At 33.2% G+C, this 23,997-nt stretch overlaps 2 protein-coding genes across 4 annotated transcripts; one reads left to right on the forward strand and one right to left on the reverse strand.

The window, feature by feature from the left end:
* Positions 1-3,285: 3,285 nt before the first annotated feature.
* On the reverse strand, positions 3,286-9,627 carry LOC100241546 (lupeol synthase). Of its 3 annotated transcripts, XM_010658387.3 has the most exons (19): positions 9,538-9,627; positions 9,079-9,279; positions 7,812-7,997; positions 7,486-7,575; positions 7,154-7,351; positions 6,776-6,860; positions 6,476-6,642; positions 6,209-6,397; positions 5,983-6,096; positions 5,502-5,621; positions 5,298-5,420; positions 5,120-5,218; positions 4,899-4,955; positions 4,734-4,780; positions 4,504-4,647; positions 4,152-4,329; positions 3,950-4,030; positions 3,752-3,835; positions 3,286-3,586 (listed from the first exon to the last, which is right to left on the reverse strand). In XM_010658387.3, the coding sequence occupies exons 2-19, from the start codon at positions 9,274-9,276 to the stop codon at positions 3,482-3,484; spliced, it is 2,265 nt and encodes a 754-aa protein (XP_010656689.1). In that variant the 5' UTR covers positions 9,277-9,279; positions 9,538-9,627; the 3' UTR covers positions 3,286-3,481. The 3 variants fall into 3 exon arrangements, with proteins under 3 accessions (XP_010656689.1, XP_019078376.1, XP_059596837.1); XM_019222831.2 differs by lacking the exon at positions 9,538-9,627 and having other exon boundaries at positions 5,502-5,606; positions 9,079-9,444; XM_059740854.1 differs by lacking the exon at positions 9,538-9,627 and having other exon boundaries at positions 9,079-9,443.
* Positions 9,628-21,062: 11,435 nt separating this feature from the next.
* On the forward strand, positions 21,063-23,111 carry CYP716A17 (cytochrome P450 CYP716A17). Its single transcript, NM_001281147.1, is given in 3 exon segments — positions 21,063-22,017; positions 22,503-22,690; positions 22,812-23,111. Coding segments are annotated over 3 exon segments (1,443 nt in total).
* Positions 23,112-23,997: the final 886 nt, after the last annotated feature.

Genomic DNA, 23,997 nt, shown 5'->3' on the forward strand with positions numbered 1-23,997 from the left:
GTCCTTGGATCACTTAAGAGACATATACTATCTCAAAGCCATGAGATATCACAGTGCCCCTATCAAGAATACCTATTGTTACTAGCCTCCATCAATAGTTACCAAATCCATAGAGAATATATGACCACTTTAAGATCTTACCCATAGGTCAAAACCTTCTTTTGATTTTAGCATAAACTTAATATCCTCTCAAGGTTGAAATTTGATGCAATATAGTAGTTTAGTGAATCATGACAACCCGATAGCCTTACATCATGATTCACCGTAGGTTTTATCCAATGTATAACCATACACATTAGTGTGCTCACCATGGGAAACTTATCTCAATGATTAAGATTAGTCATTCCTCCAATTAGGAGGTAGTGCACTATACCTCTCATATGGATTGCCTAAGTTCACAAACCAGCTATGAATAACTTATTAATCTTGTAAGAAACTTATGATTTGAATCTTCTATACAACTCCTAATATATCCAAGTCATGTACAATACAATTAATACAAGCTTGAATGCTAAAATCAGTATAAATGAAAAAGTGGATAGAAAGTGGAAAGTCAAGTCTAACTTTGCTATGTCATGTCTTACTTTTAAGAGCTCTATCTCAACATTATATATTTTCAGCCATTTTGTCTTTCAAAAGAAAAGAAATCTAGCCTCCATCCCTAAGTGGGAACTTCATCATTCTCAAGTACCAAGATCTAGGAAAGAGCTATCAAGTGGAAGATTATGAGGTTTTTGAGATTTGTACCATTTAACCTCAAGCCTAATATGGGCTCAAGTCACTTAAATCCATAGTCAAGTTTATATAAACCCTCTTAGGGTTTAGGGTTACACTTTTAGCCATTCTATCTTCCAAAAGCAGAGAACCTTAACTTACATCCCTGAGTGAAAACTCCATCATTCTCAAGCGTCAATGTCTTGGAGAAAGCTATGAGATTGCAAGGTTTTCGAGATCCACATCGTCTTTTCTTCAATTGGAATTGATTTGAGAACATCCAAATTAAAAACGTGTGTTTTAATCCCTAGATCTAAGTTTTTCACTTCAATGGCTTCCACTATGATTAGATTTAGAGTCCCTATATTGTTAGGGAGCATACACCTATAATAGAGGGATATCCTAGCATAAGGTTACTCTCTTTTGATGTTGCATGTACAAAATTGCAACTATAATCATATCCAAAAACTTTTATTCCATGATCAAAGATGGATTCATTAACTAACAATATATGTCATTTTTCTTTTTCATTAAATCAATCAAATTAATTACTAATCATAACATGTAAATAACCATTTATTCTTACTCATCCGGGAGAGGGAGGAGGATGGTAGTGATGCCCATGCTAAGCGATGAATGCCATATTAAGAGGCATAAGTCAATGAGGGATTGGACAATGCGAGGACAACGCTTATGGAACTATTACCGACTCTTAAGGTGATATTTGGACAAGAGGACGAGGCATTTAATGCAACAAAGCAGACTTTAAATATGATTAACTGCACCCTCCTAATTATAGCATATGTGAAGCCTTATCTCACAAAACAAACATCCCATAATGGGTGCTTGAAAAGGCATTAATAAGATACAAAATGATGTAAGTCATTCAATAATCAACATGATCAAACTTACCAAGACCAAGACACTATAAAAGCCTAATTGGAATGGGCTAAGGTACAAATAACTCTAGGTCCTCATTTGGTCTCTTACTATCTATTGGTTAAGTCCTCTCATCGCCCATGACTAACTTGAGAGTCAGCCAAACCAACCACCCATTCTAACTATCTACTCATGTTTTGCTAAGGAAGGTCATAAACAAAAGTGAATGCGCCACTCTTCGTAAGATAAAACATACTTCAACCATGAGAAAATAAAGGTTATGCTTAATTAAGAAAAACACCCAAAAGGGGGGGTGAATTGGGTTTTTTTTTAAATCTTTTCAATCACAACAAGTTCAAGCACAATATAAATAAAATAAAGAGAAAGAGTTAGAGAATTCAAACTCGGGTTTTATAGTGGTTCGACACTTCCTTGCCCACGTCCACTCTCCTCAATCTCCTAACCGAGTGAGGGTTCCACTAACTTGAAGCTTCAACCAAGCTTCCAATCTTCTTACACTTGGATTCCGGTTCCAATGGGCTCTTACACAATCTCTTCAAGATTCAAACCTCTTGAAGGCTTTAACACTCATATTTTACAAGAAAGAATCCCTCAACCTAGCTTAAGGATAGCTCAAATACAAAACAAAGTTAGGATGACACACAAGAGTGCACTAAAGGATATGCAAGTGATGATTTAATGCACTAAGAAAGAAATGAGAGCTTTTTGGTCAAGAAAATAGGTAGGTAGACAATTGATTGCAAGTGTTCTCTTATCAATAAATGAAGTGGAGCTCTCAATTTATAGGTTTCTAAGCTCGGGAGTCAAAAACAGCAAAAGGTAACCTTGACCGATCGAGCTAAGGGTCGATCGGTTCATTAACCGTTGGAGCATTTAATGCTTAACAGGTTACCGTTGCCTCGACCGAACCTCGACTAGGAAGAGAATCACCTCGACCGGGAAGAGAAGGCTACTGGGAGAGAGAGAAACTTTTGTGCATCCCTCGACCGAACGAGAGCCACCGGTCGACTGGTTCCTCAACCGGTTGAGCCGGTTGCCCATAGCTTCGACCAGTTGAGCCTTTTGGCCCCGAAAACCTATCTTTTTCAATTCCTTTCTTTTCTAACACTTAGACAAGGTCTTTAGGTCAATTATTAAGCCAATTATAAAATATTTTGCCTAAGGTACATTTGTTAAAAACTCGGGTTTTAATGAAATCGAAGTTTTAAAGAATAAACCGAGTTTTCTAAGTTGCATGAAATGTGTGAAAATCCTAAGTGCACTCATGCATTCATCTTACATTAGTTTCCTATGATCACAAGTCTTCCAAGCGTCTTGATCTTGTATCCATTTGGTCATTTGATGAATTTTCGAGTTTATGCCTAAAATTCTTAACCATTAAACCAATTAATTAGTCACTTAATCATGGTTTGTTATCATCAAAATCCGATTAGGAGAACCCTTGGGCTAACAAACCAATTCTACCTTATACCATCTATTCCAACCACCAAGGAAAATAAAATCCCTCAATTGGAATTTTCCTCAGTCTCAATCAAAAATAACAAAAGTTTCAGTATTTGAAATCCAACCTAACGAATTTCAATCTATTCTCTTCAACCAAAATTTTAACAAATATTACCCAATCAAATGCTAAGACATGTCCTGTGTGACTACTTTTTATAACCACATGTATGAAAAATCTTTGCAAAAATTTTTTAGGAATGAATCTGACATGTGATAATATTACAACTTCCAGATTGTCGAAACTGTCTTTCCATGCATCACATATATGAAAACAAATATCAAGGTGCCACCATCCTTGCAAAGCTTATTTATTCGAGGGGCCATATTTCTCAATCCATCTGCTTAAGCATTTTCACTTTTTTGCCTATAGAACACGCCTACTGTATTCTCCAAGAGCCCATATTGGGAAGATGTTTCGATACGAAGAATAGTTTAGAGTACAGTTCTTCATGAATACACCTGTGATTTCCTGTTGTCACCATAAAGCAATAGTTAGATGATGATGAAGAAAACAACATGATGCATGGAAAGTGTGGAAGTTTTCAGCAACAAAAGATATCCGGTGTATTGTACTACCTTAGCAACAGAGAACAAGAAACATTGAATCAAGGTTTTAATACATTCATATGATTACCTGTTGGGGGAAGTCACCATCTTCCATTTGTGAATTAATCAACACCCTCATTCCACGATGTATAGGAGTGGGATCTATCTCAGCCTAGTTCCAATAAAACATTCAGCACAGAGCAACCATTAATCTCCATATATATATATATGCAATAATATCATACAACTAACCAACTATGAAAAGGAAGAAAAACTTTATAATAACCTGTCCACCCTCAATAAGGGCTAACAAAGCCCATGAGGTGTTCACCAAATTTGACCGGTTGCCTTCCAGATTTGTATACACCTGTTTCAGGAGCCAAAGGTTTCATAGAAAAGAAGCAATGAAATAAGGCCAGATTTTCAGTCTTTTGGGTTCTTAATCAAGTCCGAATGATATTCTTTTTCCTTAATTGAAGTGTTCATACCTTATTTGTGCTTGAAAGATAACTCTCTCCCCACCCCCCATCAGGTAGTTGCTTTGATAGCAGAAACTCACAAGCCTTACGCAGTGCAGGGCTGTTTTGATAGGTTTTCCCACAAGCTACAAGCCCCTCTACTCCAAACCATGTGCCATAGGTGTAGCAAATCCCCCAACAGCCGTACCTGTTTTAAGTATTAATAACAAGTTTTATTTTGTTCTCTTCTCAGTGTTAACATCCTCCAAATAAAAACAACACATTTTATTCACTTCAACCTTAGATCTTTGCATGAAATAGGACTTGTTTATAGAACCGAAAGCTATAAGTCAGCATGGAAAAAAAAAAGGGGGGGGCTTACCATGAACCATCTGGATTTTGTGTATCTTCAATGTAATGTATCGCTCTTGATATACAGCTTTCAATTTCCTTTCTTCTGTGTTCAGGGTGTAACTTTATGAAGAGGATCAGACCTTGGATTGCTGATGAAGTGCATTCTACGTACCTAAAATAATATGGCAAGTGTCAGCCGAATGCAATATCAGCATTAATCCTATTAGTAGGTGCCAAAGTGTGGTCAAGAAATCTTACTCTCGTTCAATAAGAACATCTTCAAAGAATTCTGTAGGATTGAACTTCTGAAAGAGAAAGGCAAATATATTTGTAAATGAATGCTAGGATGTTAAAAGGGTTGGTAAAGTAATCTGTGTAGCAAGGGATTTTGAAGCACGTTTAGGAAAGGATAGAAGAAGTTACCTCCAACCAACGAAATGCTCTTTGAGGTTCCCAAGCGGGAAAACCACCATTGCTACTCTACATTTGAAATTAGAAGAAAATCAATATGGATGAAGCAGGGAAATCATCTAAGGCTAGAGGAAAGATAAAAGGAGAACAGAATTGAAGCATAGAATCATAAATAGGCTGCAGTTGTGGGTTCCGACATTGTTAGAAATGGAGTCTTTTATGTTAATCCTTACTTGTAGGGAAAGAATAACATTCACAGCATCATAAAAACGCTCCTTTTCCATTTTCTCCCCAACTAGGTCTGGTGACATTTGTGAGAACAAGAGGGCAACCTGTAGGGGAAAGACTGAGAACAAGGTTGTATTTGTTGATACACATGTATTTGAACAATATTTTGCAGAATAGAATCACCTTCAACCCTTCTCCCGTGCAATCAGAGACCTGCCAACCATGGTCTTGGGTTGAGAACGTCCATGCGCCTTTACAGGTGTGTCGATACATCTCAGTGAAGTTGCCAGTAGGGTTTTGTCGGACCTGAAAATTAATGTAGTCATATCAAAGTGCTGCAACAACGTAGATTAAACCATTAAGTGAGGTTTGGTACAAAGATTCAACCTGTGAGGCTTTCACAAAATCATGTGCTTTCCGGAGGGTTGGTCCATACTCATGGGCCAGATCACTTGAGATAATTGCTTGAATAGCAAAAGCTGCATCCCACATCTGACAGCCAAAACTCTGCATTAAATCAATATTTACCTTTGGTAAGTACACTACACTAAGAATTATGTTATGATCTTGAAAATCCACCAAGATGGTTTTGTTGGTGCTTAGCAAATGGATAACTGTTGGGTCATATATTTGCAGTTATGGGAGAGCCTTTGTTTTTTCTGGAGAAGATGATCTAGACGCCCAGCTATCTTGAGTTTCTGCTTCATTGGGAGAAGTTTGTTGATTCCCATCGTTTTTTCTGAGTTTTGGAAATCGATAAAGGTAGTAGGAAATGTGAAATGAGTTCTTTGTGCTTTAGCTATTCCTATGTTGATTTAGTTAAGTTTATTCTGCAGGTATAGACACACACACACACATATTTAATTACCTGCATTTTCATTCCATCTTCCGCCATCCATAAGTAATCTGGAATCCGTGCCAGATGGCGTTTGTAAGCTTCTGAATTTGGATCTTCCACCCAGCAGGCAAGCAGGCACAACACCTATGATGCAAGCAACCATGAAAATAACCAATAACTTTGTTTACTATTATTTCTTGTTTATTTTTATTGATTGTACTTTGAGAGGTCATGCAATGGCTCCTATGCATGTTACCTTTTCTACACAACCAATGCAATAGTATCTGCTGTTCTCGTCTTCATAATGGATGTGTTTGAGGGCAACTTTTAGAGCCTTCTCTCTCATTATAGAAAAGGGCCAGCGCGTGAGAATAGGTTCAGCAACATGGTGGAGGAATCCCCAGAGCATATCTTGTGCTAGAGGATGTGGATAGTAGAGATCCTCCTGAAGTAACAAACAATTATGTTTTAACAACAGAGTGAAGCATGGTCTGATAGACAAACACAATTTAGTATGACTGACCTTTGCGCATGAGTTGCGGGCTTTATTCCAATTTATCTCACGGTATGGTTCAATATAGAGCTCCTCTCTTAGTGATTGAACCAATCCAGTGATTCTACCAACAAACCTCTTCCCATACAAGTAGGACATGGGCATGTAAACCAAGCGGCAATAGCACAACATTTTGCCTGCAGCACATATGGATAAACGGTTGATTCTACTTTCATCTTGATTTGTGACTATATGTTTGGTATATGCTGTAAGTATTAGAAGGAACAAGATGTGCTTTTCAATATAAATATAAATGTATTTGGTGAAAACCTGGATGAATGGGAGAGATTTTTGGAAGCAGCCAGAACTCTGGGGGCAACGGGTTGCAGCCTGACCACTCATACACTCCAAGTACCTAACCAGAGTAGACATAAAGGCTTTATAGGAATATTATCAAGACAAGGCACCTAGATTTACAAGACAAAATTCCCCTATCAGATTCACATATGTTGGGTTGTCATGGGTCCATCCCTGATCTAGGAGTCTACTTAATTCCAGAATCAAATAGAATCCACAATTATGTATATCATGGGAGATTACTAGTTATCTTTACTAGTAGTTGGAGTCAGTTTTCTTTATAGTATTCATTTCATATTCTTACAAAAAAGCCTATGGTTAACATTCTAGAATTTCGGATTAAGTGGTCACCGTGAGCCAAAACTTCCCCCAAGATGGAATTCCAACTGCGCCACCATGGTCAAGGATCCATTTCCGGCCTCTAGCCATGGCACCGTCCTCACCGCCTTCAGGCCCCTCTCCAAGTAATCTCAAGGCAATGTAGCTGAAGGCCGAGCCAAAAATTGTGCTGTGGCCTGCTATGTGTATTCCCCAACCTCCATCTTCATTCTGCCAATAAAACAAGAAAGGAAGCTACCATTACTGATGGAGCTCTAGGTATCAAAAACTGATACCCCAGTCAAGCATTGGGTTTTTCTGCACAGGAAAACAAGGCATGGGATTCTGGTCCAGAAGAAATATACCTGATGATTATATATGTAGCGAATAATTTCCTTCTGGTGTTGTAGGGATAGAACAGCATTAACTGCTCCTATGATGTATAGAGCTAGTACCTGCATGTGGATATTATTGCCATTATAGGTCGATTTTTACTAAGAAGCTGGTTATTGATCAGTTATTTGTGTTCCATGGCATATATGAGTATCTGATTGAATTATTAGTGTCCAAATTTTCTTATAATTCAGACCATAGTCAAAAAATGAGAAAAACTAATGTCAACCCAAGTACCTAAAGCGTTATACCAATTGATGAAGAAATTGAGAACAAAATAAAGAACATTGAGATGTACCAAAGGAGGAAGAAAAAACAAGGGGCCAGCAGACTCAGCAGGCCAGTGACCATCATGTGCCTGAATGGTTGAGTAAAAGCTAATGGCTCGTCTGAGTGTAGTAGTTACTGCTTCTTTTGTAGCGTCCTCTGTTTCTTTCACTTTCACTGCTGCTGGTATTGGCCCACACCCATTCTCCTTTGTGAGCTGCAAAAGATATGATCCAAAATGAAAATCAACCTTCTCATCTATCAATTTGCCCCCATTTATTCATTTAGTAATCTCGTAACTTGTTGCTTTTACTGGCCTAAATTCTCATTCCATGTGTATCAGGTGTCAACAAGGAAACCAAGGAGGAAACTCCAGTGAAAAAGGAAAACAACCAAGGACTAGTTTGGATTACTTTTCTTAACTTTGAAAAAAATGATCTATAAACTCTAGTTTGGCCTAAATTATCATTCCATCTGTATCAGGTTTCAAAATATTGTAGAACAAATTTGAAATATTTTTAATTATCTTTTTTATAAAGTGTACTACCAACAATTGAAAATTTGGAAGTATTTAAAAAATTTTTACATTATACTAAATACATAGTATTTTCATAACAAATAAATTAATAAGCCAAGAAAACTTTTTTTTTCTTTCTGTATTTAAGCTATCTAACAAAATTTTATTTAGTGGAAATATGAAAAAAGAAAAGTATAAGTTTGTTTGGAAATTATTTTTAAAAAATAAATTTTGTTTTTTAAAAATAAAAAAATAGATTCGAAAATAATTTTAATAATCTTTTTTATAAAAAAACACTTTTTTTGAAAAGTTGTTTTAAAAAAGGTGTTTTGAAAGAATATATTTTAATTATATATATTTGAAAATAGAAGACGAGTTTTGCATCATAGAAAATAGTCTTTTAAGAATTAATTTTGACAGTAAGTTATTTTTTTTTTATATCAAATTTAAAATATTTGAGTCATTTTTTATAAAGTGCTTATGAGTAACAATACTTTTCTATTTAAAATTAATGATTTAATTAATATAAATGTTGAATAAAAACTTATGAAAAATTTGTACAAAACCAAAGCATATATGCTACATCATCATACACAATCAATAAGAATACTTTTCTTATTATATAGTAGTGTTAGTTGAAATAAAGAAAAAAAAAATTCTAACTTTTATGTAAAATATTTATTAAATAAAGCAATGGGAAGATGAAACATTTTTCAAAACAAGAATCTAATTTTGTACATTTCAATCCATAAGAGAGAAGAGAGATTAGTTTAAATGGTACCTGCATTCGCATCAAAAGATCAGCGCTTTGTTTAAATTGGAAGCGGTTCTTCTTGAACTCCTCGCGAACCCTTTCAACTTCAGCTCGTTCTTGTGAAGATCCAGCGTCTGGGTCAAATTCCCAGTGTTGTCGGCCGATGTGATTGTTCACTGTCATCAGCCATGGCCCCTTGCCTTCTGCTATTTTCAGCTTCCACATTCCCTATGGAAATTTAAACAAAGTCATAAGTTGTATAAGTGGATGCAGAATAATTTTCAAAAGAGAAACGAATTTGAAGACAGAAGAAAAAAGATCATGCCAAGACATGCATGGTGATAGGGTTGGTTGTGGTGCAAGAAGCTCAATGTAGTGAGGGTAAAGGAGGCGGAAGTGAAAGGTTTCCAATCGCAGAAAAAGTGATGGAAAAGAATTGGACTATGAAATGATTAAAAAGGCAAATACATGTACATATTTGGATACCTGTAGAGCCTAAATGTTAAGAAGGAAATATTGTTGTTGGCAAGAGGGATCAAAAGTTGGAGATATGTGCAACTGGAGGGAGAGGGCCTTCCCTTATATATAAGGGAAAAGACTAGTTTTGAGTGCAAGTTTACTCAAACTTTAAATATATATATTTTTGTGTTGTTGGCAAGAGGGATCAAAAGTCGGAGATATGTGCAACTGGACGGAGCCACCATAGGGCTCAGCATGCCCCCCTCAAATTTTAAATATATATATATATTTTTTTGTGTGTTTATTTAGGAATTTTAGAAAATTTTAAAAATAAAAATACAAGTTTAACCCTTTAAAAAATTACTTTTGAATGTGAAAAATAAAAATAAAAAATAGATAAGCATAAATATTGAATAGATTTTATAAAATATTTGTTTGTCTGTATTTTAAATTTTATTTAATATTAAAATTAAATTTATTTAAATCCTAATATACATAAAATAAATCTAAAAAATAATTTTCTTTTAATTTTGTATTTGATATTTTATTAAATATTTTTTTTATTGTGAGCTATGTTTTGTTTAATTTTGAGATTTTTTAAAATATTTGGACTTTTAGGTTTAATTAAATAATTTTTAATTCATGAATACGTAAGTACACAATTATTCAAATATATGCTATTTAATTTTTGATAAAATTTAATTTTATTTAAATATTTGATATTTTATTAAATATCTTTTTATTGGTAGGCTCTTTTTAGTTTAATTTAAAGATTTTTATAAGTGTTTAGATTTTTAGGTTTAACAAAACATTTATTAATTTAGAGTTGATTACCAAAATTTTACCATTATCAAGTAATTTATATTTAATTATTTTAAAAAATCCAAAAAAATTATTAGTGAGACTTTTAAATTTTTTCTAAAAGCTCTGTAACAAAATATTTTAAAAATTATTAAAAATGTTTTGATCAAATTTCTTAATATTTTTATTTAAAAAAAATTGCAAATATTACTTGAATAGTTTTTATAAACTTTTAAATATTTTAGTTATTTAAATGATATTGATACTATCATTTCTAAAATATGAAAATTTATTAATATTTAATATAGTATACAAATTTTTTATTTTGCCCTCGTCACCAAAATTTCTAGCTCCACTATTGCTTTAAATCATATTAATTAAGAAAGCATTTTCCAATACTTTATTTGAAATGTTTTTAGTAAAAATATTTTCTTTAAAAATATTTTTAAGAGAATTATTTAACCTCCTTTTTTAAATGTTGAATGTTTAATTTTTTTTATTTTTTTATTTTTTGTCCATCTGACCCTCTTTTAATCGCAGGTCATGTTGGCCCTTTTTTTTAAAAAAAAAAAAATTCAGACAAAACCATATTTTGAAGATTAATTTCAATACAAATTATGAAAAATATTACCTTAGCCTAATTTGAAAAATTAAATGAAGTGGTTTCTAATTGTAAAAGAAGTAGTTTGGACATAAAGTTTTAGTCATTCTTATAGGATCATTTCTCAGCCACTTTTTTCAGTGTATATACGTTAGTCCGCCAATATTAACTAGTGGTTCTTAATTTCATCATTAAAATTTAATTATAATATATCGATGAGAATTGAGTTTGGGTAGTTGTGAAAGCAGCCTTAATCTATGGAATGTGATAGAATGCCGGTTTGGTTTTTGTTTGCATGCCCTATTATTTGGGGGTCCTGCGGAAACAGCTTTCACTTGATATCATCTGGCATCCGCCTTTAATGCTTTGGAGTTTCACCATTAAATTAAGTAACATCTATATTTGTTGATAATACCTATACACACACATCTACAGGTCTCTAAAGACTATGTTTAATTTTATAAAGTATTCGGGAAATCAAAAAAAATTATTAAAAAAATATTTTTTTGATAATTTTTTTATTTAATTAGAATTTAATGGTAGAGTGCTTGGTAGTGCATTTGTTATTATGCGAACGCATTATATGGAACTTATTTCATGGAACATAATAACAAATGCATTAACGGGCACTCCGCCATTAAAATTCTAATTAAATAAAATAAAATTATTAAAATTTTAATAACTTTTTTTATTTAATTAGAATTTTAATGGCGGAGTGCTCAATAGTGCATTTATTATTATGTTTCATAGAATAAGTTTCATATAATGCCTTCCCTCAACTACTTTTCCGTCCTTCATTTTATATATTTTTAAATTATTTAATTTTTATATAAAAAATAAAAATAAGTAAAATAAAAGGGAAGAAGTGTAGATTTATATTTTATTTTTTTCGTAAGTAAAAATTTTAAAAGTTTGTCTCAAACTTTGTAATTCAATCCTTTATAAGGTTGAATGAAAAGGGTTAATAGATGCCGGTGTATATATATATATATATTGTAAATTGAATTGACAATGTATTTCAAATGATAATCCAATGAACTAAATCTAAATATCTTTTTCCATAAATATATTGAAATGAAATGTTTTACATTTCTTCTATAAAATAACAAATATTCATATAATATGGTTTATATATACCGGAAAGAGATTTTCCTCCAGAGTAGTGTATTTTTTAAAAAATCGTACTATAAAAAATAATTATAAATTTTTTTTTTAAAGTTCGAATAGAATTTATCTTTTGAAAAGACAAATTTAAAGTAAAAGTGAGTTCAATGAAAAAAAAAATGTAAACTTGTCTTTTGAGGAAAACAAGTTTAATATAAAAACTTTTAGGATAAAAAAAACTTATTTAAAAATATGAATTTGAAAAGTGAATTTTTCATTTCAAAATATGAATTGAGTATAAAAAGTGAATTCATTTTTTAAAAAGATGAGTTTAATGCAAAAATAAAATAAGGGATGAAAAGTGTCCTATTTTTGTATTCATTAGAGATACATACATTTATTTCATATTCCAAAAATAATATATTAAAGTGGTTTTTTTTTTTAACTTTTTGTTAACTTATTATTTATTTCATAAATTTTTTTATTAAATAGAAAAAAATAAAATATTTGACTATTTTAAATGCTAAATATAATCTATTGATTTTTTTTACTTCTTAATATTTAATAGGGATAAAATATTATAAAATCAAATAACTTAGAACTTAACACTATTAAACAATTTTATTTAAAATTAAATTAAAAAATCGAACAAAAATTAAATAATATTGAAAACGATAGAAGTTGAATTATGAATGAAATTTTCAATGGAGTTGATATTGAAACATAGTTTGAAAGTGATGAAGAGAGAGAATTCTATCTAGAAGATACTTTATGATTTCAATGGTTATAATTCCTATATTTTTATAAAATTCATAATAAATATTTAAATTAAAATTAAATAATATTGAAAACGATAGAAGTTGAAATATGAATGAAATTTTCAATGGAGTTGATATGAAACATAGTTTAAAAGTGATGAAGAGAGAGAATTCTATCTAGAAGATACTTTATGATTTCAATGGTTATAATTCCTATATTTTTATAAAATTCATAATAAATATTTAAATTAAAATTATTTACACATGTGTAAATTTAATTTATGGGCATAAATTATTCCTTAACTTTAAGTCAATTTAATTTAGGGTCAAACCAAAGAATTCCCATATAGAGACAAGATTAAAGGGCTTGTTTCCTGTGAAAGAGAAGAATCATACGTAATATCAATTATAGACTCTTAACCCTCCAACTCTATGATAAGAGTTATATATGATGTGATGGAGCAATTTAACTTTTTTTATCACGTGATATAGGTCGCAACCTTATGATATTATCAACTATAAAAGCCAATGATTTTAATTGATTAACTCCGTATTTATTAAAATTGGGAATGATAGGTGGCAATCACTTGTATCCCACAATTGATTAATGTAATATTCACATGTTGGGTGTTTTATAAAAAATAGAAATAAAATAAAATATAATTAAAATTAGTTTTAAAAATATGGATTTTTATATTATTTAATTTTAATTTAAAAGAAAATTTAAATAAAATAAATTTTAAAAATATATAAAAATAATCAATAACTTCTAAATTAAATTTTCTTATTTTTCCTTCGATTTTTTATTATTTTTTCTGTAGGAAAATTTCGAATTACATCTTTTAAATATTTAAGATTTAAAAAATAGTTATTTCATCGTTCAATTATTCGTCTCAAGTTATAAATGGAACTGCACTAAAATCAAGAAACACTATGTTTCATAGTACAAAAAGTCTTTCAAATTTTTTAAAGAATTTTTTTTTCCTACTTCTATTAGTCTTTCTTTCCATAGAGAAGTAAGAGAGGGTGATCTTTCCATTTTTATTTTTTTTAATGGAATGGTTTTTATGCAATTTCTAACAATTTCAAGAAATTGCTCCTCCAGTCTCTTATTTGACTGAATCGGGTTGGGTTACTCTCACTTAGGCACCCACTCGACTCCAACATTTTCTTTATATATATATTTTTTTACCAAATTTTCTATGGTAGGTGAAGATTTGATATGATTGAAAATTTTGTTTTCATTGTAATCGACATGAACCTTCACAAGTTGCATTTTAGATTACTTGTTCGTAAAGTTAGAGTGGATCACACAATTTGATTTAAAACAAAAAAACAAAAAGACAAAGGGAGTCATGTGATTGCAGTTGAGTTGACTTAGTTAAACCCTTTGGTATGTCATGCAATACACTGTAGTCGCCTTAAATGTGAGGTTAAATCCTAACAAACCTTGTGATTTGCTTATTTAATAACAAAAACAAAAAGAATGAAAATTTGATCAATATCACTCAAGATTTTATTTGACTTTGTTGAACTTAATTTGTAGTTATTTAGATTCTGGGTGTCCCTTAGAGTTGGGAAGACATTCATGGACACCATATGTAAGTGGAATCACACTTATGATTAATTTCCTTTATCTCGTGACTCTCTTTAACCTTACATGCTCTAAATATAAGTAGAATCATATTTTAGTTCCTTTATACAATGAACCTTTCCATTTAGTAGATTCACCTCATTTATAATCTTATTTGTATCATAGTCATCTTAACCCGCATAATTGGTTTAAGCAATGGCTTGTGTTTGGGTTTGATTATTTAATCGGTTTAACTCATTTATATATTCATGTCATATTAACCTATTATTTGATTGTGTCAAAATCACTTATTTATGATTCTGCCTATTTTTAACAAATTTAATTCGTATAAATTATTAATTTTATATTTTTCATTATTAAAAATGATAAGATTTAAATTTATATATTTCATTATAAAGATTAAAAATATTTTATAAAAACATTAAACAAGTGTGGAATAAAACTTTTAATTTATTTTTTATATTATAATTAAGGTTATATAATTAAATTAATTAATATTAAAAATTAAAACTTAAACAATTAAAAGCAACTAAAATGTAATTTAAAATAATATATTTATAAATTTAAATTTTCAAATAGGCTCAATAGATAACAATCATGTTAACAAGTTAAGTTGGTTAGAATCATATATATTAACAGGTTTAATAGGTTTGAATCATGTTAATGGATTATCCATGCCAATTCTTATATAAATCAACTTTACTCATTTATTAAAAAGGTTAAACAGATCATGTCGTATTATCCATATAACAAACAAGTTGTATTCATGTTAGATCATTATAACATAATTATTAAAAGGATTATATTTTGATTGAGTAAATATTTACTGCTTCTTAACCCTACATTATACAAAGCCAATACGATATGATCCATGCAACCCCTAGCTTGTTAATTTCCCTTACATAATTTTATTGTTTGGTCCCTTCTAACTAGGAAACTTAATTACCATGGAATTGTATAATTGTATTGTATTTCAAAGATAATACTATATAAAAGTTAGTACAAAGATTAAAAATAAAGATAATTGAGTTGAATGAAAATCCAATTTTTTTTATTTGTTTTTGTTGCAAAGTTATTAAAACTAAAGAGTCATTTGTGGCCTTAGGAGTAAGTTCACCTTGGTTGGGCTTGGGTTGTAACCCAACCAACCCCTTAAAGTTATATCCTTATTTTCAACCCTAATTGTAATATTTGTTGGTGTTAAAATCTAAAAGAATAAACCAAGTATGTGTTTTTAAACTCAACTATTCAATCTTAAGAGTTAGGATATGAAAAAGGTTCTAAAACAAGTTATTTATCAAAATTCTTGTGGGGTAATTTTCCTTTTGGGAGGTTTCAAGAGAGATAGGAGCACAACTCAAGTTGAGACCAATTAACATACCTGGTGTTACTCGTGGCTCAAACACTTGTTTTGTGCAAAAATTTTGCCTTTTATTTTTATTTTTATTTTTAGTTGTTTTTTTATTATTGTTATGAAGTAGAATTTGAATTAAAATTTAGAAGTTCATCAAAGAGATAGGATAAACTTGTACCACCAAAGGAAATTCAATTGAGAATATAAGTCCCATGCATAACATCTCTTTTAGTGAAATGGAATCCAAAATAAGATTTAAATTTTTACGATGAATATCAAACTACAATGAGCTAACTAATGACATATTCAGTTATCTTTGTGATTTTTGTAGTTAAAAGTATTAGTTTACTTGGCTTGCAAGACACTAAACTCATATTTGTATGGTGGCAAGTGATATATGCTCTTTATAAAAGATAATTCATCTTCATATGTTATCATACTATATGTGCTATCCGACCACCCAAAAAATAAAGGAAGTGAGTCCCTACATTTTGAGGTTAAAGAGGAAACCTCGACTTTTGTTGTATGTGACTATCAATTATGTTTTAAAGTGATAAGTTCATGACTACTACTTTGGTATGTTACCCATGGATATTGGACAATTTGTCCTTCGGAACATGTCTAAAAGAGTGGTTAACCTAAAATGGAATGACCCAGGGTTTTTTTAACTTCTACAAAAAATTAAAAAAAATTTCTTTAAAGGGGATAGTTGTAAAAGTATTAAGGAATCTACGATAGTTTTTGCCACATTTAAAGTTGTCTCTTATAAAGACACCTTTTATAATTTTCATATCAGTCACACATTAAAAAAAAAATTGAATTTATACTAAAATTATTTCTTGAAGAGAGAGTTTTCATAATTTTCATATCAGTTATATATTAAAAAAAATTGAATTTATCTAAAATTTTTATTATCAATCACACATTGAAAAATAAAATTGAATTTATATTAAAGTTGTCTCTTGAAAATACGCATTTCATAATTTTCATATCAATCACACATTGAAAAAAAATAGATTTATACTAAAGAAACATCTTTCACAATTTTCATATTGATCACACAATGACAAAAAAAAAAAAAAAAATTCATTCCACAATTTTTATATCATTCACATACCGAAAAAAATTTGAATTTATACTAAAGGTATCTTTTGAAATAACACTTTCCATATTAAAAGTATTAAGGAAGTTGTCTCTTGAAGAGACATCTTCGACATTTCATATCAGTCATGCATTAAAATAAAAAAATTGATTTTACACTAAAGGTGTTATGTTGGTAGTCTATAAGTCAAATGGGAGAGAAGTTAAATTCTTATAAAAATAAAATAAACTTTAATAAAGAGCTAAGATATATGCAAATTACCGGTAGCTTATGAAATAACCTAGTCCGAGTAAGAAATTGATGAGTAATGGAGTGGTACCACACCAAGTATGGATCATGATACTTTCACTACAAGAAAAAAGATATATGATGACATTTATAATGAGTCACTATAAACATAGGGTATCGCTACAACATAGTGTCACCTTATCCATTGACACTATAGAGGGTACTAATTGGTGACGTATTTAGAAGCGGCACCAAAGCAGATAAATGGTGACACATTTAGAAGTGACACCATATATTTTTAGTGATACTTAATTTGATATAGAGTTGTGTGAGATATATAAGGTGTCATATTAAATGTATCACCTTTAAGTTATGTTGTCACGTTAAATGCATTACCTTTGAGTTACAGTGTCACGTCATTGTAAATGATTATGAAAGATATGGTTGTTTTTGGTTAATTAGCCTGTAGATTTTTGTAATACTTATTAATAAATAAAATCAACTTGGGTATATTTTGTCCATAAATATAATAATCATATCACATTTAACTTATATTTTCATAATACTTATGGATTAATTTGTAATACATTACATCATCCAGTAATATTTTTATATCAAATGTTCACAAAATGATAATACATCAAACCCACCAAAACAAAAAAGAAAAAGTGAATACACATTAAAATATGATTTAGAAATAAATAAAAAAATTGAGAAATAAATCAAACTTCTATCACTTGATCTACTATAAGGTGATTAAGTTGGTACCTATACTGAGCTAAAACATGCATGGATTTTGAAGTAGTTTAAAAATCATCTTTCCAACTATAAAAATAAAAAACAAACAAACAAATAAATAAATGGTAAGATTTAAGTTTTTATATCTTCATAATAGTAAAATTGGTGGTAATGATGCATTATGGCTAATAGAGGTAGAGGCAGTTGGTCATCATCTAGAGCTATATGTAAATGATGAGGTGCAATAAATGAGAACCTATCCCATACCCATAATTAAAGTTGTTAAGTTCTTTGAAGAAGTGACTGGAAAGGGCAAGAGGTAAATGGGTAGATGAATTGCTTGGCGTACTATAGGTTTACAGAACCACAAGCAGACAGCCTACTGGGATCACCCCATTTGCCCTTGCATACAAAATGGAAGTTGTCATTCCCACCGAAATAGGGCTACCCACGGTTCGGACAATAGTGCACGAATCAAAAGCCAATAAAGGAAATCTAGAAGTGCACTTAGACTGGGCGGATGAAGAGCGTGAGGCCGCAACTGTCCGATTAGCCTCTTATCAGCAAAAAGTAATGACTCATTACAACAAGAGAGCGTGCCCACAGTTACTCCATCCAGGTGACATGGTCCTAAGGAGAGTCTTCGAGAACACAACTAAAATAAGAGCTGGCAAGCTCCAGCCCCATTGGAAAGGGTCATATGTTGTACACAAAATGGGAGGAGCAGGAGCGTACCATATGTAGACACTAAACGGAATGCCATTACTCCATCCTTGGAATGTAGCAAATTTGAAAAAAATACTATCAATAAACAAGTTGTGCATATATCAAATTTGCACTTCATTTTTGTACTGCTAAATATGCTAAATTGTAAATGGCTAATAAGTCGGATTATAAACGACATGGCCAATATAGCCCGAGCCATAAATCTAAAGAACATCAAGGCATAGCCAAAGCGACAAAAGCCTTAAAGCTCCCACAGGAGAAAGGCCAAAAGGCCTAAGCTACATCATGTCACTCAAGGCCAAGGGAATAACTTGAGCCAAGTAGTGAATATGATGGTGCAATACATAGGCAGATGTCACAAAACATGAAAACTAAAGCATATAAACTCATTAAAAATTGTGTTCATTTGTTGCACCCAAAAAGGGAAAATCCAAAAGGTCGATGTCTATACAATCAAAAGGCTTGAGCGGCTAAAAGAAAGGAAAGTAAAAACGGTTGCATCTCAATCTTCAGGATTGGTTGTTGCAGATCCTCCTCTCGCTTCCGATCCATCTCCTTGCTTTGCACCATCATCCAACCCAACTTCATCCTCCTCGTCTGATGGAATGTTGGGAATATCATTAGTCATGCCATGTTTCTTCATACAACATTGGTGGTCGTAAAAGAACATATCATCCACTTGTTATTGATATGTTGCCTCAAACTATTTCTTATCCTTGGCAAAGTCGGACATGGTTCGATTGAGCTCTTACTTTAGCTAGGCATTTTCTTCCTCAGTTTTGGTCTTAGATGTTTCGGTGGTGGCCATATCCAATTTCAGCTGGTGGATCTCACCCTAGAGCATATCATTCTTCATCTCTGCCTTCCTCAGTAGATCCGCATCTTCGAATGCTGCCTTCCATGCGGCGTCAGCTGCTTTGACCATCTCCAACCTGGCCGACAGCTCCCTCTGGCAATCCATGCCATGAGCAGGGTTCACTTTGATTTTTTCGGTTGTCTTCAGCTGTTAAAAAAGATGAGAACATTGCCTCATCAAGTTTTGGACCTTGGCTACAATCTATCATTAAGTACCATGGAGGAAAAGTAAGGAAAAATAATATGGAGAACACAAACATTATGTGTAAAAAGTCTCATACCATTTCCATCGTCTACATCACCAAATAATCCTTTAAGTGCATGATCGCTTCAATGGTCTCGCTTAAGGTCCCGTGTAGGAAACGAGCCATGAAGTTTTGTTGAGGATTGGCAGTCATGTCCATTGGAACCCGTTTCATTATGGGGAAGAGCTCGTTCATGTGGGAAATTGGAAGCTCCATGTTGGTAAATGTGGGGAAACGCTCCAAGAAAACATCTAGCTCTTCCCGACTAGTCACATCAATGAGAGCAACCGACAAAGAATGCACATTAGAAGTAGAGTCATCACCAGATATGGTGACTGTCCCTCCTAGCCTGTGAAAAGGAATAATTTTCACATTCTGTGCTTTAGGAGCAGGTGGAGATAGAGGAATTGGTATCGATAAAGCATTGGTAGCAGCCTGGAAGACGAGCCCTTTTTGCCTTTCCTTTGTTTCTTTGACAAAGACTCGACTTCAATGGCCTCGCTCAACCGTTTCTGTTGCCACTCATGCAGATTGGCAACCATTTCTTCTTATTCTTCAACTTCTTCGATTATAGGTGTCACAATCGGTTCGATAATCTCACACCACTCAGTCTGCTCTACTACTAACGTTTCATCCTACTCGATCACAGTCTCCTGAACCTGAGGCCGGATGACACTCTTCTTCTTTGCTTGCCAGGGGGCAAGATTTGAAGCCATCCAGGAAGTGGAACCAGGGGCCTGGTATAGAGTCCTCTCTTGGTGCTTTTTCTGTCGAGCGTTTAGAGGGGCTTGCCTAGCCTCGACGTTAGCAAGAAGGATAACCTTGTAGAAAGGCAAGTCCTTCGGCACGAAGTGTTTGCCCGACACAAGGGTTGGTGGTGCTAGCCGAGGAAGAAGAAGGATTACAAACGGCTTCACTTGAGCAAGTACGACCCTCAGGTTTTTTTAGGTGAGCAATACACTGTGACTCCATTCAGATTGGTCAATCTCAAACAATTTGTTGAGGTGGACGAACAATGACTTCTCTACCCACTCAACTAAGTGGCCCCTTCTATCCTTGTCTAAACGAACAAAACACATATGAATGGAAGTCACAAGAAAGTGAAAGTAAACAATAGAGAAGTCCTATATGAATTGTGAAAATGTTCAATGCTTGGTATTTTTAGAGAACGTGTGGGCTTGAATGGCCTATTTGGACCCTCAGTTGATCCACTCTGTTCCACTTTGCTACGCTCTCGTTCCACTCCGCTTAGCTCCGGCATTTTGCCTATTTTTCTCCATATGTCTTTTCGCTCAAATATGAGCCACATACTACAACATGCCATCCCCCACTTCTTTATAAAATGCCATCCCACCTAGCCCATTTCTCTTCAAACAAGGTCTCTCTTCTCTTGTTTCTCTTGTTTCTGTACGGTTTTGGGAGAGGCTGTGAGCAATATCATCAACAATGGAGGTGTTCTTCCTCTCCCTGCTCCTCATCTCTGTGCTCTCAGTCTCCATCAGACTTTACTTGCTCTTATACAAGCATAGATCCCACTTCACTGGCCCCAATCTCCCTCCTGGCAAGATTGGTTGGCCAATGGTTGGTGAAAGCCTTGAATTCCTCTCCACCGGCTGGAAAGGCCACCCGGAAAAATTCATCTTCGATCGCATCTCCAAATACTCCTCTGAAGTCTTCAAGACCTCCCTCCTCGGAGAGCCTGCTGTCGTCTTTGCTGGCGCTGCGGGCAACAAGTTTTTGTTCTCCAACGAAAACAAACTTGTTCATGCGTGGTGGCCTAGCTCCGTCGACAAGGTCTTCCCCTCCTCCACCCAAACCTCATCCAAAGAGGAGGCCAAGAAGATGAGGAAGTTGCTCCCTCAGTTCCTTAAGCCTGAAGCTTTGCAACGTTACACCGGCATCATGGATCACATTGCACAGAGGCATTTTGCTGATAGCTGGGACAACAGAGATGAAGTCATTGTATTTCCCCTGGCCAAGAGGTTCACTTTCTGGCTAGCTTGCCGCCTGTTTATGAGCATAGAAGATCCTGCCCACGTCGCTAAATTTGAAAAGCCCTTCCACGTCTTGGCCTCAGGACTCATCACCATCCCAATTGACTTGCCTGGGACACCTTTCCACCGCGCTATCAAGGCCTCCAACTTCATCAGAAAGGAGCTTAGAGCCATCATCAAGCAAAGGAAGATCGATCTGGCTGAGAGCAAGGCCTCAAAAACTCAAGATATATTGTCCCACATGCTTCTGGCTACAGATGAAGGTGGATGCCACATGAATGAAATGAATATTGCTGATAAAATCCTCGGTTTGTTGATTGGTGGCCATGACACTGCCAGTTCTGCCATTACGTTCCTTGTCAAGTACATGGCTGAGCTGCCTCACATCTACGAGAAAGTCTACAAGGGTAAATCTCTTTTACGCACCTGCCATATTTTCTCTCTTGATATTATTTTATTTAATGTTTTCTTTTTCTTCAAAATAAACCTTTTTCTTTTGTCTTTTCTAAAGAAAAAACAATCAAGGCTTCAAAAGAAGGAGAAAAGAAAGATAAAAGGGCATGAAGCAAATCCACATGCAATATTTTTTCATGTATTTAACAAATAATGATAACAGTAATAAAATTATTCACAAAAAAGTAAATAATAAAAGTATTTTCTCCATGACTAACTTTTCCAATTAGTTTGCTTTGTATTTGTTAAGAAATAAAAAGGTGATAGTGATATCTGAGAAAGTGGGGGAACAGTCCTTATTGTGACCAATTAAATTCCAATGGCCACGCCTGTTGATGATTCCATTATTTAGCCTCATTTTACTTTTTGGCCGTCATAGTCGCCGGCCAAAAGAATAATAGTTTCTAACTTTTTTCTTTGGGTCCATGTTTGTGACCAGAGCAAATGGAAATTGCCAATTCAAAAGCACCAGGTGAATTGCTGAACTGGGATGATGTTCAAAAGATGAGATATTCATGGAATGTTGCCTGTGAAGTGATGAGACTTGCACCCCCACTCCAAGGAGCTTTCCGGGAAGCAATCACTGACTTCGTGTTCAACGGTTTCTCCATTCCTAAGGGTTGGAAGGTATAATATTATATTATTTTATAACTCATATGACTCATTTTTTTAATTCTAACACACCCTCATCAACCACTTGCAGATGCAAGTTACTTAATTAACAGGCGCTTTTCTTAATTATTTGCAGCTGTACTGGAGCGCAAACTCAACCCACAAAAGCCTAGAATGCTTCCCTCAACCCGAAAAATTTGACCCTACAAGATTTGAAGGAGCCGGGCCTGCTCCTTACACATTCGTTCCCTTTGGTGGCGGACCTAGGATGTGCCCTGGTAAAGAGTACGCCCGCTTGGAAATACTTATCTTCATGCACAACTTGGTTAAAAGGTTCAAATGGGATAAATTGCTTCCTGATGAGAAGATAATCGTTGACCCCATGCCCATGCCTGCTAAGGGACTTCCAGTTCGCCTCCATCCTCACAAACCATAGTTCTATTTGGTCACCCATCACCCCACTTTCCAAATTTATCTACCATAGACTTGTACTCGTTTTTTTCTTGACTTTGTTTTTGTTGTCATGTGGTTGAGCCATTCACATGTGCACCTGCAATGCTACTTCAATTGGCTTATCAAAGACATGGATGTAAAATGAAAATATATATATATATATATATATAGTATTTATGCCGCTGCTGCAGCCAGATGGCTAGCTTATCATGTGATGTGTAAGTATAACTGCTAGACCAATTGCATTTATCTCAATCATGGATGTCTTAATGGTGTTTAATTGCCACCTGGGCCTTTGCTTAGATGTTATCTTTTTAGGCATATTTTGTAATTGATAAGACTACTAAAACTAGCCAATCTTGGATTCATACTACACATTTTTATTTCATGCCATAAAGTCCAAATTAAATTTGCTAGGCTTGTTTGAAAGTAATTCCTATAAAAAGTGTTTGTACTCTATAACATTCTATTAATAAAAAAAAATCAATTAATCTTTGACGTAAATAATAATAATAATAAAAATAATCGGTAGCAATAGTATTTACTAATATATAAGTGAATTCAAAAATCTAGTTGGTCGGGACGAATACTAAAAAGTATGGTTTTAGTAGGTGACATATGATTTGGATTCGGAATCTTGTCACTAATGATATCTTGAATTTATCCGATATTAGTTGTTGAGGGGTTTAACCACTAAAGGTATCTCAGGTATAAATAAAAAATAAAAAATAAATGTGAATTCAAAAATCGCTTCAATTAATTCTTTTAATTTTTAAAACTCTACCAATCAAGTTAAAATTTCAAAAAAGTAAGAATTTATTCCAAAGGGTGTTAATCAAACATTAAGTCAATCCTCTTAGAACTAAAGT

Source organism: Vitis vinifera, chromosome 11, assembly GCF_030704535.1.
Source record: "Vitis vinifera cultivar Pinot Noir 40024 chromosome 11, ASM3070453v1".
Lineage (NCBI taxonomy): Eukaryota > Viridiplantae > Streptophyta > Magnoliopsida > Vitales > Vitaceae > Vitis > Vitis vinifera.